This window comes from Schistocerca nitens, chromosome 3 (assembly GCF_023898315.1).
Source record: "Schistocerca nitens isolate TAMUIC-IGC-003100 chromosome 3, iqSchNite1.1, whole genome shotgun sequence".
NCBI classification, from domain to species: Eukaryota; Metazoa; Arthropoda; class Insecta; order Orthoptera; family Acrididae; genus Schistocerca; species Schistocerca nitens.
Window position 1 is genome coordinate 718125886 of NC_064616.1, and position 15619 is coordinate 718141504.

The 15619-nt window shown below is 41.0% G+C and overlaps 1 protein-coding gene across 1 annotated transcript in view; it reads left to right on the plus strand.

Annotated features, from left to right (window-relative positions):
* Positions 1-15619, plus strand: part of LOC126249402 (monocarboxylate transporter 2-like) — a 141714-nt gene that overhangs the window by 20586 nt on the left and 105509 nt on the right. Inside the window, exon 3 of the mRNA XM_049951055.1 lies at positions 4139-4286. Coding sequence (XP_049807012.1) covers positions 4139-4286 — 148 coding nt within the window. The remainder of the gene's footprint in view (positions 1-4138; positions 4287-15619) is intronic.

The window sequence follows — 15619 nt, forward strand, 5'->3', positions numbered from 1 at the left end:
TATTGTGAAATGTCCTGCATTTGACGTTCAGAACTCATGTCAATTCCAGAAAGCTGTTCGATGCAACTCTCGAGAATTGTAGAGGAAATCGACTTCAGAGCTCTCCGATCGACCTTATTTCACTACAGGTAGGAGGATTTTTGAAGTGATGCGTGGCTCTGTCTGTAGCACATGCGAGTGGCAACTGTTGGATCGTTGGTTCGAGCCTCGTATCGGTCATTCTTTCGTTCTTTTTCGTTCATTTCGTTTAACTACGCAATTAAAATATAAAACGGAATAGAGTATGATATAAAATGACAATATGAAGAGTGATCATATGATGCACATAATTTTTTATTTAACTGTCTTGATAGCAAATTTTTTTGGACAAAATTGCCGGTTTCGGCTATACAATAATCATCTTCAGAATCTACAACAGAAGTAAAAGAAAAAAAATCATTACTGTTTCATACAAAAAGAGAACAAAAACAGAGGACAGAAAAGTTAAAATAAACACGATATAACTCTCAATGCGCTGCAATGCAACATGTCAAAATAATATGAATAAAAACTGCCATGCATGTTTCAACAGGACGTATACGGCATACAAACCGATCCTAGAGGTCATTGATGCATGCACAACGTACAGATATTTACACAAAGTAGTGAAAAGATGCTAGCTTGAAGCTGGTCAGAATTTAACAAATATTCAAAAATAAAATTTGATTACAGAATTCACTGCCAGGAGACAAGTAGATTTTTCAGATGGTTAAATGTAAAAAATAATTTTTGCTTACTTACATACAACTAAGAATACTTTAAAGAACTGTGCTTTTAAATGAACCTTCTTTGAACTACATTGTGTAATTATCTGTACGTTACGCTTGCATCAACGGGGTCTATGTTCGCTTTCTATCCTATAAACTTCCAGTTACAGCATGCATCGTAGTTGTGTCCATATCTTTCTACATTGTTATGACGTGTTATAGTACAGCGGAATGAGAGGTATAGCGTGTTAATGGTATATTTTCTGTCCACTATTTTCAATCTCTTATTATATTTAGTAGTAACGGGTTTTTTCCTTCTTCCTTTACTTCTATTGCAGTTCTGATGATGCCTATCGTATAGCCGAAACAGACATTTTTGCCCAAAAAACTTCGCGATCACGACAATTAAATAATAAATTATGTAAATATAAAAACAAACAAATTTATAATAATCAACATATAACTAATTAACATTTTATTGAAAACATAATTGACTCTTCATTTACCACAAAATATTTCCGTGTGGATTTTCTAGTGTATAATAGAACAAGTCTTTGGCTAGTAGCATTGCTTCATGAGAAACTAGAGCCAATGGTGTTGGTTTGACGAGATTATTTTGTCTGAGGATTTACTCGCAATATACAAGGGCATTTCTCACGCGTTATCTTGAAACTCCATTGCATATGGAGTCTTCAACGTCATCATCTTGTGCCGCTAAAGGACCAGACAAGTTTCTGTCATCCATTTCCGACATGAAAATCTTTCTTTTTTTTTTCTTTCGTAGTGTTAGAAGATTTTCACATATAACGCTGCAGAACACTATCTGCTGCTTCGGCAATGAACGCTGAAATGCTGCTATAGCCACAGCCATCCCATGCAAAAGATGTCGTATCCCTTCCAACCGTTGTGGAATTTGCCAAAATGTTTTGTCTCCAAGCAGCTGTGGCCTGCTCCACAGGTAACCCTACTAGCGTAAGCGTTTGGTCATCGCCATGTGATCTCGATTTTGGCAACCGTCATCAACAAATAGTAACGTGCGTACTGCACAATTTGTAGACATACGAAGATAACAAGTATTGTTAACTCTCTCCGTAGAGAGGCGCTCTCTAATATCGCGTTTTCCCTCAAACCAGATGCAATTTTCATAAGCTATTTAAATGATGTAAGTATCTGAACTGGACGAAAAAAATAATGATCGAAGTGAGACTAAAACCAGCCTTTCAGAGATTAGCAATCTCGAGTTCTACCGATAGAACCACGCGGCCTGTCAAAAATTGTCCTACCTGTAGGTCGCTCGGAGAACTTCAAAGTTGAGTTTCTCGAGAATTTTGTAGACTATTTAGTTTTGAAATAAATGTACCACAAATATAAGAAATTACAAAACTCCGATTGTCATATCAGCCCTTCTTAGATTTTCCGGAACGTTTTACTCCTTATAAACAGTAATTTCCACTCTTTTATGCCGGCCGCGATGGCCGAGCGGTTCTAGGCGCTACGGCCTGGAACCGCGAGACCGCTACGGCCGCAGGTTCGAATCCTGCCTCGGGCATGGATGTGTGTGATGTCCTTAGGTTGGTTAGGTTTAAGTAGTTCCAAGTTCTAGGGGACTGATGACCTCAGAAATTAAGTCCCATAGTGCTCAGAGCCATTTGAACCATTTTTGAACCCACTCTTTTATCTTTGTATCTTCCTCTTTTTTCCTTATGGTTACATTTCGGACACTAGTTTATGATGTAAGTTTATGATGTAAGTTTCTCGATGCCAACTGTAATATTCCACTGGTTCACCGAGAGCAGCGCAGCGTTTAAGGCACTGTGCACTCTTTCGACTCAAGCGAGTTTCAGTTCCTATTCGACAGACCAGTTATAAACTTTCCATGGTTTACCTGAATCAGTTTTGACAAATACAGGAACAGTTTCATGAAAATTGCTACCGATTACCTCCTGCTCCATGCTCATCCACCCCCCCTCCTCCCCCACCCCCCTAAAGTTTTTGCTCCTCTGCAAATACTCACACCGTCTCCTTCGTTTAGTTCCTTCAATATCCTACGAAATTCCTCGGCCTGAATGGAGGTGGATTATTTCTAGCACCTAAAAGAAAATAAAGATAAAATTTCCCCAACGACATTGTGAGCATTCTATCACGTTTGCCGCGAGGAGTGGCCGCGCGGTTAGAGGCGCCATGTCACTAATCGTGCGGCCCCTCCCGCCGGAGGTTCGAGTCCTCCCTCGGGCATGGATGTAAGTGTTGTCCTTAGCGTTAAGTTAGTTTAAGTAGTGTGCAAGTCTAGGGACCGATGACCTCAGCAGTTTGGTCCCTTAGGAAATCACACACATTTGAACATTCTATCGCGTTTACTGTTCTTAGGACATCGGAATTAGTTGGGATGAGTGTGTTTAAGAGGGCTAAATTTTCTCACTAAGACTATTTACACACACTGATGAGCTAAAACATTGCCACTGACCACTGAGAGATAGAATGCCACCGGGTGGCGTTGTGGATGCGCGATATGGTAGGGAAAGTATATAAGCAGAGCAGAGAGGAATTCTATTCTAAAGAAGAATTCGGGACGTAATTGGAAAATCCACAGATATAACAGGCTTTGAAAAAGGGCAGATTATTATGGCCAGGCGCCTCGGAAATATCACGGAAACGGCGAAGCTGGTCGGCTGTTCGCATGCCTTGACCACCAAATTCGCCAGATCTGAACCCGATGGAACACACCTAGGACACTAATGTGCACCAACTCCGCGCCTACAAACCAGAGACCCATTCCACGGGAACTGCGTAACGTATGCGTTGATATCTGATTGCCACATACCTCCGGAAACCTAGAAAGTACTTATCGAATCCGTGGCATGCAGAATCGCTGCCGTATTGCGTTTCAAAGGTGGACATAACAGGTTATTGAGCAGTATTATAGTGGTTTTGTTCATCAGTACGCGAGACTCTTCACGTACGAAGTCTACAGTGATTTCCACATTCTACTAGGATACGGTTAAATTTTGATAACTTAAATTTAATAATAGGTTTGTCATTATTATTACGCAGTTGTGTGTGTGTGTGTGTGTGTGTGTGTGTGTGTGTGTGTGTGTGTTTGAGTGCAGCAACTTGCACTCATTTTACAGTAAACCGCATTTCATGCGAATATATTTATCTTTAAAATCTGTGGTAAAATATTTATTTTCCTGTATACGTCCACAGAAAGATATAAATGCAAACATGTAATTTATTTATGTTAGTAAGAAAATTAGATTGGTGTGGTGCATGAGTGATCATTCCGTAATTAGCTGAAAGCGTTGGATGCTGTATGTTAAGTGCTATCACACAAACTGGTATTTACCTTATCCCGAAAGACGCAGTGTCTAATTGTCTGAAGCGATGTGTTACAGGTGTGGGAGTCGGACTGACGAGAGACTGTTCCACTTTGATGGTGGCGCAGTACTTCAAACGGCGCCGCGAACTCGTCGAAATCTTCATTGTGTCTGGCAGTGGGCTGGGAATTGCTGTCATGTCAGTATTTATCAAGGGCGCCATCAGGTGAGTGCAGCAGACGTCTGTTATCTTACTTACATAATTTTTCATTCGTCTTTTTAAGCTATCAATTATGAGTCTTTCCGCAGATGGTGATTTATAAAGCGAATATTGCAGGGGCTCCTTTCAGATAACTTCGTTATCATCTGTAAATTTTGAAGTAATAAAACACTGTGACAGGACATAACTTAGTTAGAATGTATTGCATAGTACTTCTTCGAACTCGAATAAATGCATTACAAGACGTAGGGCTTTATTCGCTATATAAGCCCTAGCACGTACCTGGAACTTTCAAACAGCGCTGTCAGCCCTGCTTAAGTTTCAGTGATTACCGTGGGGAGCAACGCTGGACCGTCTTGCTTTTCTAATAGTTGGATGGTTGGTTAGCCACAGTATCGCTTTGGTCATAGAAACCAGAGCTAAAAAAAGTATACGCTGTTAAACATTGATTCCTATATGTTTGAAATCTGCGTTTTCCTACGAGTTTTAAAAGATTAATACGAAATAACGCCACTAGACCTTTCCTGTTAAGCAAACGTATAGTTTGTAAAATATGTACATACCTCGATATATTCCTTAGATCATTTTGAATTTTCACACACTATTTTCTGTCAAAGTGAATGGCCATTATATCGCCAGCTCCAGCTATGTCTACAGAAATGTTTGTTCCGCTCTGCGACCAAGTGTAGTTGTATTCTTTCGTTGTAAGTCCTCTGGCCAAATCATGTGTCTGGCCTCAGTTATTCTGTGTACGATCGTGTAGTTGTCCTTGGATTTATTTTCCAGCACGTTCACGGGATGGCATAATTAATTAATGTTGGATAATCCATAGCGGTTGACTTCATACTTCTTGGAAGCGAGACCCGTTAGTATAGCGTTGTCTCAGGTTTCCAATTTTAGACGGTGCATGTTTCACTGTCGTGATAGTTTGGCTCTACTTTACTAACCTTATATGCGGAATCCACCTTTTGTTTATGTTTGAGGTGTATATCATTCTTTCCCGTCATTCTGAGAATTTTCTGGTCTTATCGGTATTTTCACATTCTTGCTGAAATATTGTAACATTACTGCACAAAGAATCGTAAATACAAGATTTGACAATAAGTCAATTCCAGTACATGCAGTGTAACATTTATTTGCTTGTAGTTAGGTATTTCTCTACTTCTGTACAACAAGCTTGCCCGTTTCATCTTGCAATACCAGTTTCAAGCGCACGTCTGGGTGAGTTATGTTTTATTTCCGATCAAGAACATCAGTTTAATAGATTACATTTCTACTTACGTCTAGGTGGAACAGATGATCACATGACATCCAGGGCCCAACTGTGAGCTTATTGTTATGAAATATTATTATTATAATCATTTAGTTTTTATAACATGAAATTTTTCGTGACAATAATTGTTTAAAAGCTATTTGACAGTTGGGATCCTTAGATGCTATACGTTCACAATTTTTTCTTATCTTTAGGAGTTACAGAAGGTGTGTTTGTTACATAGCATTCCAAGCTTCCTACTTTCAATTGTAATCAAGACTTTAACAAAAATGGGAAAGGTAATGTTAATCAGGACACTGCAAAGAGTTGTGACCTAAATAACAATAGATTTATTCATTTTTAACATCACAAGACAAACATTTTTATTTGACAACGCTTTCACTAATATGCGGTCTATGGTGAACAAAGTGATCAGCTGGGGATCATCACACGACACTAACCAGAACTAATCGCTTTACCTGACTTCATACATGTGAATCCGTGGTATGGCACAAAAACTACGCTACTATCAAGCATCTGTACTCTACTATTCCATAAAGAAAAATATGGTTCCAAAGAACAGGGTGCTGTGAAACCTATACTGGAGCGCTACGCCATAGCAGCGAATACTTTACCCTCCTGCTGGTCAGGGCGGCACACCAAGATGCGTTCGTCGACTGGAGTCATGGACGGCAGTAATCTGTTATTAATGGTGCGCGCCCGAAAAATGCAAGTACGCGGTCTCGTGTACAGCTAATTCGTAACGCAGGTACTTCCCTACGAGCCTCTGAAACCCTGGTGGATTCCAGTGTGCAGGTGGACCCGTCTGCTGATCTGCCAAACCAATTTGACTCTCTGCCACGACTATGCGTGACGGAACGTGTCAAATGTTTGGACGGCCGACTCAAAACAAATAAGCACATCCATGCATCACTCGTGTGCGTGATGCTAGAAGCATTTGATGGTTCAGATGGTGACTGGCACAGGCTCTAAGTGGCACGCTAGCAAAGGACACAAGTCTCAACGTTTACGTAAAGACCTGCAGTTCTTTACTAGCGAAGCGCCAGTACGAGAGTGACCTCTTCTCTTTCTCTCAGTTTTCCTCGCCAGCACGGTAGCATAGCACATTTACATCTTAGGTTAAACCCACTTTAGCACAAGCCAATCACGAGCTGGAGCGCGACATTCGGAACAGGAAGACGGCCCCTTTGCTCTGCATGCACAGATTGACTAACCAGAGACTTTAAAGTTAATTGGGAGAAAAGGAAAAAAGATTCACCTTCGCAGCGTCTTTCTCGTGCGTTTACTAAAAACTAAAAACATGACCTGGATGAAACCACAGTCCTCCATAAACGAACTTTCCAAAGAATCTCTCACATATATGGATAATTGTTTTCTTTTTTATCTGTGATTAGATATGTTTATCCTTTATCGTGATCGAAAATTTCAGTAAAATTTTGTATGTACTGCTTGGGTTTCAGATCATTTCGTTTATTGAGTAAGTCGTCCGAGAAATTTTTCGTACATATGTATATCTCCAACTCTTCCAAAATACTCATAATACATACTTTAGATATTTTGTGTAAAATTTGTACATTGTTATCAATGTGTTCTGCTTTGTGGCTTTCATCTTTAAGAGGCTGGTAGGATGTAGATTGACTGCTTTCACATACTCTAGTATGTTCTCTGAATCTAATGTCGATGTTTTTTCCTGTTTGACCGACAAATGGGAAGAAACATCAGCATTAAATTTAAGAACACACGAGAGCATGTGAAATCAATCAGACATTGTTATACCTACTTCCTAAAAATGAAAACAACAACGCAGAATACATTGACAATACTGTATAAATTTTACACAAAAATCTAAAGGACATAAAGTGAATATTTTGGAAGACTTGGAGATTGACACACAAACGAAAGATTTCCTGCTCTACTTACTCAGTAAACAAAGTCACCTGAACCACAGACCCTAATTACAAAATTTTACTGAAATTATCTACCACGAGATAGGATAAACATAACAAATCACAAATAGAAAAATAACCATGTAATATCTATGCAACAAACACGCCTTCTGTGAATTGTGAAGATAAAAAAAATGAGAACATACAACGTCTAAGGATCCCAACTGTCAAACAGCTGTTAAACAACTATTATTACGAAAAATTTCATATAATAACAACCATGTGATTATAATAATAATATTTCACTACAGTAAGTTCACAATTGGCCCCTGGGGCCACATGATCGTCAACTCCTCCTAGATGTAAGTAGAAATGTAATTATGAAAGTGGCGTTCTTGATAATAAGTAAGACGTAAATAAGATTCATTATTCTCAACATCAACAGGTGAACTTGAAAGTGTAGCCGAAACATGCAAGCTTGTTGTACTGAAATATCTAAATACAAGCAAATAAATGTTACACATTAGCTATTAAAATTGACTTCTTGTAAAGAGTCATATTCGACGTAGCTTTTTCTGCAGGACCTACTGACAAAAATAAATAAATACAAGATGTTTACAGCTGATTAATTTCTGCACTATCTCGTGAACCACATTTGTGCCATGGTTAACGTACTTTTGAAATACCTATTTTTATGAGACTTTCACCATTATAGATAATTTTGTATTAGACATTAGATTTTAAATATCTTGCCTATGGGGCCAAATATGTTCGAGTAGGCTCTGTACAAAACTTTTGGGCACGTTACTTAGATAAGTATCTATGTACATTCTACCATTCTGAATTGCTTTCTGTAATTTGCCACTGAAGATTAGCATGTGACCTGATACCCGTCTGACCTAACAAAAATTTAAAATAAATTCTCTGCAGCCGATGTCGCCATTTTAGTCATAAAAAATAAAGTTCTTGAGAAAAAAGATGAAACTGTTACATCAAGGTGTGCCGATGTAGTGTATGGCTGCTGAGCTGGAACAGTCACCGATGGACAACTTCCGGCGCACCTGTCTCACCTCATTTGTGTTAGACCTGCACAGGTATGCATGGCTCTGGTGGAGTCGGTTTTGATGAATTAAATATCCTTGCGATTCTTCCAATGAATCTCAGTCTATTATCTGCTTTTCGTATTACTGGTGTTATGTGATCATTCCATTTAAATACGCTCCTGACGATAACTCCTACATATTTTGCGCTAGATACGGTTTCCAACAATTTGTCACCAATGGAATAGTTGTGCAGTAGTGGATTTCTTCTCCTACGACTGCGCAATATGTTAACATTTATTTAACGTTCAGACCGTGCACAATTCACTTATCCTCGACAGTTCCTTTTGCAAATCGCTTCGGTCTTCTGGAGTTGCTGTGTTCTTGTAGACAACGCTGCGAACAATCGTAAAGAGCTTCCTACGCAGTCTCCTAGATCATTTATATACATTGAAAACATTAACGGTCCTATCACACTACCTTGTGGTAGTCCGGAAATTACCTTTACAGCTGTCGATTTTGTTCCGTTAAGAGTGACGAGTTGTGTTCTCACTGCAAGGAATTTTTGACTTCTGTCGCAAATATGCCCCGATACTCGGTACGATCGCATTTATTTCATTAAACGGCTGTGCTGGTCGGTGTCAGATGCCTTCCGGAAGTCCACGAACACGCCATCATCATGAGCGCGGATGCCTACAGCACTGTGGATGTCGTGGAGGAACAGAGCGAGCTGACTTTCACAAGCTATCTTGATTTTCATCGAGGACATCTTCGTTCTTCAAAAACGTGATAATCCTTGAGATTAAAACATGTTCCACAAATGTGCAATACAGTGTCGTAAACGATACAGGCCTATAATTATATGAATTTTTCCTGCGACCCTTCTTGAAAACGGAAATTTCTGCGCTGTTTCTCAGTCGCTAGATTCTCTTCGTTACTCCTACACCCTATGATTAACTGCTAGTAGGGCACAACTTCTTTCGTATAATCTTTGTAGAATCTTACAGGTATCTCATCTGGTCCTGATGCTTTTCTACTAATATCCGGTTGCAGTTGCTTTTCTGTTTCGCGAGCACTTATCTCAACACCTGCCATTTCAATGTGCGTACGATAATTGAAAGGAGCGACCATATTGCGATCGTCCGCGGTGAAACAATTTCGGAAGACCGAATTCAGTATTTCGGCCTCCTCTCTGTCATTTTCCGTTTCGGTGACATTGTGTTCACTCACTGAATAGATGATTTAGATCCGGTTCCTGATTTTACGTAAGACCAAAACCTCTTAAGGTTTTCAGTCAGTCAGATCGGTTGACAAAATTTTATTTTCAAAGTCGAACGCTTCTCTCATTGATCTCCTAACGCTCATTTTCGCTTCGTTCAGTTTTTGTTCGTCTGTTAGGTTTTGACTTCTCTTGAATCTGAGATGAAGCTCTCTTCGTTTACATAGCAGCTTTTTAACTTGGTCAGTAAACCATGGTGGATCTTTCTCTTTCCTTAATACCTTGCTCTGAAAAAGCTTGTCTAAGACATATTGAACGTTCCTTTTGAATTTTTTCCATTTGTGCTCCAAATCTTCGTTGTCAATACTGAATATTTGGTGTTGACTGCTCAGAGGTTCAGCAGTTTGCATCATACCACTCTTGCTAAGCAAAAATATTTTCCTACATTTCTTAACATTCGTTGTAATGCCCGTAACCATAAATTTCATCACTGATATCCTCCTCTATATCAACTGATTCGAGAAGTTCCGGTCTGTATGTTGTTAAGAGGTCTACGAATTGGTCTTCCATCTATCTGCTCGAAGTAATTTTCTGGCAAGACATTTAGAACACTGCGACACGAATACTTGTCTCTGGCACCAGTTTTAATCGCATGATTCTACCATTCTATACCTGTCAACGTGAGGTCACCCACTATTACAACAGCATAATCAGGAAATTTACTCACGAAATTTTGCATGTTTCCTCTGAAGCGTTCTACTACTATAGCTCCTGATGGAGAACAGTTCCTGTTTACAGTTAATTTGGTAACGTGAATATTACGTCAATTACACATAATACTAATTGTCATCGTAGCTATTATAGAAACGGTCATACCGTAACTTTGCAAATGGCACATGGCATGGCAGTCACGCACGGGTGGAACCAGTCATTAGAAGATGGCGAACGCAACAAGAAGAATGCCCTCCACTACGCGGAATGAGCACAGTATTGAACGATTGCCCTATTGCACACTTACTCATAACGGAGTCATTGCTGCAGGCTGGACTGTTGGCATGCATGTTATTGCGACAGTCTCCATCGTCCAGAAATCATAATCGTCGTAATGTGTAATGGACACGTGAACGTGGTAGCTGGGGTGCCCAACCGCAAAATGTATTATTTTCACACGAATTCTATTTCTGCGTGCCCTGCAGTAATGGCCAGATACGTGTCAGACGATGCCGTGGTAACAACAATATGGCAGCATGCGTTATTATATGATATTGTGGACAAATGTCAATTGTGACGGCTTATGGGGCTACTGAATGCGGCACGCGATCTGGTCTTATTCACATTGACAGTAAACAAAAGAACCATTGTTACATCCGGGGGCATTTAGGGCAATAAGTGTAATTCATCCTTCAGGTAACTTCCTATGCTGTATATTGCCAGCACAGAGGGTTTGGTTGGGTGATTTGGGGGAAGAGACCAAACAGCGAGGTCATCGGTTTCATCGGATTAGGGCAGGATGGGGAAGGAAGGGTGCCGTGCCCTTTCAAAGGAACCATCCACGAATTTGCCTGGCGCGATTTAGGGAAATAACGGAAAACCTAAATCAGGATGGCCGGACGCGGGATTGAACCGTCGTCCTCCCGAATGCGAGTCCAGTGTGCTAACCACTGCGCCACCTCGCTCGGTGTCAGCAGCGTCCGATCACACGTGGCGATGAATTTCCACGTTATCTTCGAAGAACACCACTGGCTGGGAAATTTAATTACATTTCGCCCGTCGACGCTGTCTGGGTTATAGTTGTTCGATAATTTGTTCAGCACGACTTCCCATCAACCACCGTTGACACTTCGTAAACTCGTATAAGAAACTGGGAGGAGGAACCTTCCCCAGGAACATATCCAGGGCCTACCTGATTCCATGCCAAGACTCCATCGCAGCACATGAGAGTTTCAAACCACACTGTATTCTCGGTATAAGGCATCACGTACAGTTTTGTAATTGTGATCAGTTCTACATTGCCATGTCACGGGACATGAAGTTAAGTGCAGTCACATGTATCATTCTCGGTATTTGGTTGGGTATCTTCGTATTTTGGTTGGGGCCTGGTGGTCTAGCAAAAAAAAATGGTTCAAATGGCTCTGAGCACTATGGGACTTAACTTCTAAGGTCATCAGTCCCCTAGAACTTAGAACTAATTAAACCTAACTAACCTAAGGACATCACACACATCCATGCCCGAGGCAGGATTCGAACCTGCGACCGTAGCGGTCGCGCGGTTCCAGACTGAAGCGCCTAGAACCGCTCGGCCACCCCGGCCGGAGGTGGTCTGGCAGTAAACAACTCGTCTAGAAACCGAAAGATCGGCAGGATCGAATCCTGGGCGAACCACAGATTGTTCAGTCCGCCTGTAACTTAGCATTCGTCTCTCTATGATGAGGAGATTTGCCAGAAACGATACGCGGTTCGGATTCCACGTTAAACTTTAGATCTCATTTCCCCATTGAACAACAGGGGTAGGTTAGGGAGGCGCAAGTCACCCAACTGCGGTTCATTTGAAAAACTTGCACTAGACTGTTGAGCCACGTGACATTTATGTGGGTGAATTTTTTTTTCTGTTTAACGTAAAGAATAAAGTCATCCTTTTACACCACTTTTTTATATTTCACTGTATTAGTGTCATTATACGAAGGTTGGAACTTAAATAATGGCAACTTTTTATTCACTACCGAAACAAAAGAGTTACATGTTTGCACCTGTTACTGTCCTTCAAAGTAGTCACCAGTGTTGTGTAGAGCCCGTTGCCAGTGATGTGGAAGGCGTAGTCATCAGGTCATCAGCCACGAAGCCAAAACTAAAACGCCAATCCAATGAATGGCGTCATTATGGGTCGCTGCTTCGTGCGAATGGAGCTGTCTACTGCCTGTCGAATCTCAGGAACAGTTCTGAAGCGAATGCCACGAAAACCAAACCAGAAACGCCAATCGAACGAATGGCGTCATTATGGGTCGCCGCCGAAGTAGAAAGGGCGTCAGAGCCCCGGTATGGTGAAAGTTTTGGTGATTCTCGTGTACGACTGTTATGGTGTTATCCTAACGAATTACGTTCCTCCACGGTGGACCATCAATGCACAGTATTTATTACTGTTCGTTTTTGGAGCGTCACCTACGACTACTTTTGCGAAAGAAGCAGCGACACTTTCTGCGCAGCCCACCCATCATTTTGCACGACAATCCTCGGCCGCATACAGCACAAGCCGTGGCTGCTCTGTTCGGTCGATGGGACTGGGAAGTACTGTACCATCCACCATATTCCCCGGGCAGTTGTAGAATTTTGGAACACGTATTATGTTCGAGTATAATGACTTTTCTGGAGACTAGAAATCTACTCTGTAGGAATCAGCATTGGTTTCGAAAAAGAAGGTCGTGTGAAACCCAGCTCGCGCTATTCGTCCACGAGACTCAGAGGGTCATAGACACGGGTTCACAGGTAGATGCCGTGTTTCTTGACTTCCGCAAGGCGTTCGATACAGTTCCCCACAGTCGTTTAATGAACAAAGTAAGAGCATATGGACTATCAGACACATTGTGTGATTGGATTGAAGAGTCCCTAAATAACAGAACGCAGCATGTCATTCTCAATGGAGAGAAGTCTTCGGAAGTTAGAGTGATTTCATGTGTGCCGCAGGGGAGTGTCATAGGACCGTTGCTATTCACAATATACATAAATTACCTTGTGGATGACATCGGAAGTTCACTGAGGCTTTTTGCAGATGATGCTGTGTTGTATCGAGAGGTTGTAACAATGGAAAATTGTACTGAAATGCAGGAGGATCTGCAGCGAATTGACGCATGGTGCAGGGAATGGCAATTCAATCTCAATGTAGAAAACTGTAATGTGCTGCGAATACATAGAAAGATAGATCCCTTATCGTTTAGCTACGAAATAGCAGGTCAGCAACTGGAAGCAGTTAATTCCATAAATTATCTGGGAGTACGCATTAGGAGTGATTTAAAATGGAATGATCATATAAAATTGATCGTCGGTAAAGCAGAGGCCAGACTGAGATTCATTGGAAGAATCCTAAGGAAATGCAATCCGAAAACAAAGGAAGTAGGTTACAGTACGCTTATTCGCCCACTGCTTGAATACTGCTCAGCAGTGTGGGATCCGTACCAGATAGGGTTCATAGAAGAGATAGAGAGGATCCAACGGAGGGCAGCGCGCTTAGTTACAGGATCATTTAGTAACCGCGAAAGCGTTACGGAGATGATAGATAAACTCCAGTGGAAGACTCTGCTGGAGAGACGCTCAGTAGCTCGGTACGGGCTTTTGTTAAAGTTTCGAGAACATACCTTCACCGAAGAGTCAAGCAGTATATTGCTCCCTCCTACGTATATCTCGCGAAGAGACCATGAGGATAAAATCAGAGAGATTAGAGCCCACACAGAAGCATACCGACAATCCTTCTTTCCACGAACAATACAAGACTGGAATAGAAGGGAGAACCGATAGAGGTACTCAGGGTATCCTCCGCCACACACCGTCAGGTGGCTTGCGGAGTATGGATGTAGATGTAGATGTAGACTTAAGTACGTGTGACTTTGATTTGATTCCGAAGATGAAGGAACCACTTCGTGCCATTCGCTTCAGAAATGTTCCAGGGATTCGACAGACAGAAGATCGCTCCATTCGCACCATCAACAAAACAGGCTCTGCTAACGGTATACTACGCCTTCCACATCACTGGCAACGGGTTCTACACAACGCTGGTGACTACTTTGAAGGACAGTAACAGGTGCAAACATGTAACTCTTTTTTATCGGTTGTGAAAAAATAATTGCCACTATTTAAGTTCCAACCCTCGTATTACTTGAATGTCTCCCGTTACACCTTAGAGTACCTCCTGGTTCGAATCCACGTTCGACACAAAATTTTCATCTGTCAGGACGTATTAAAACAGCGCACTTTCCGCTGCAGCGTGAAAGATTCATTCAAGATTCTAAAAACGTCATCTTACAATCTTGTCTGATATTATTTGATGTTATCGTATAGCATCGTTACATGAGTATTTACTCTTAGATTTTGCTGTCGTCCATAGTCTCCTTCATTTTGAGACTGTACTTTCATAGTTAACGAGGCGACGTAGTTCAGGCATTGGACTAGATTTTCGGAAGAGCAGGTTTCAAAACCGTTTCGGCTCTCCAGATTTGGGCATTACGTGCTTTTCTAAATCACTTCTTGAATGTGGAGATGATTCCTTACAGGTTGCCAAGATTCATTTCCTTTACAAACACTGTATAATTCGACCTTGAGCACCTTCCGTAATAACCTCGACGTCGACGGTCCCTTCAACCCTAATCATTAATTTTTCTTTTTTATTTCACTGTATTTCTCACGGTATCATTTTAGATTCAGTATAAATAATGTAGAATTGCTTTAAGGAGAATTGTAGTTCAGTCAGTTTTGCCATCCTGAAATAATTTATCATTTGTTACCAAAACGTTCATACCACCACCTTCCTTGCTCATATATTTATTTAATATTAATGAAATAGCTATATTGGCGACAACGAATAGTTTTAAATCCGTACCGTCTTCTTACTCAGCAGAGAAACAACGAAAGGAAAGAAAACATTAGAGACGGTCAGGAAGTATATGTAATAATCTCTCAGATGTAATCGTGCAAATTACATTCCTTTCAGTTCACTGGCCAAGTTCCAAGCACCTATATCCGAGTTTCATTAGCCCGCTACAGTTCTGTCATTACTTAACCAATATTATTTGCCGGATGCGAAGCTGGCAACAGCGTCACTAATCAGAGACGTTAGAACTGGCAACTTGACAAGAAAACGCCGAGCACTTTGGGCTTCCATTAAACTGCTCACACTGAACCTATCGCAGCATCTGCTTCAAGTAAAATAAAAGAGT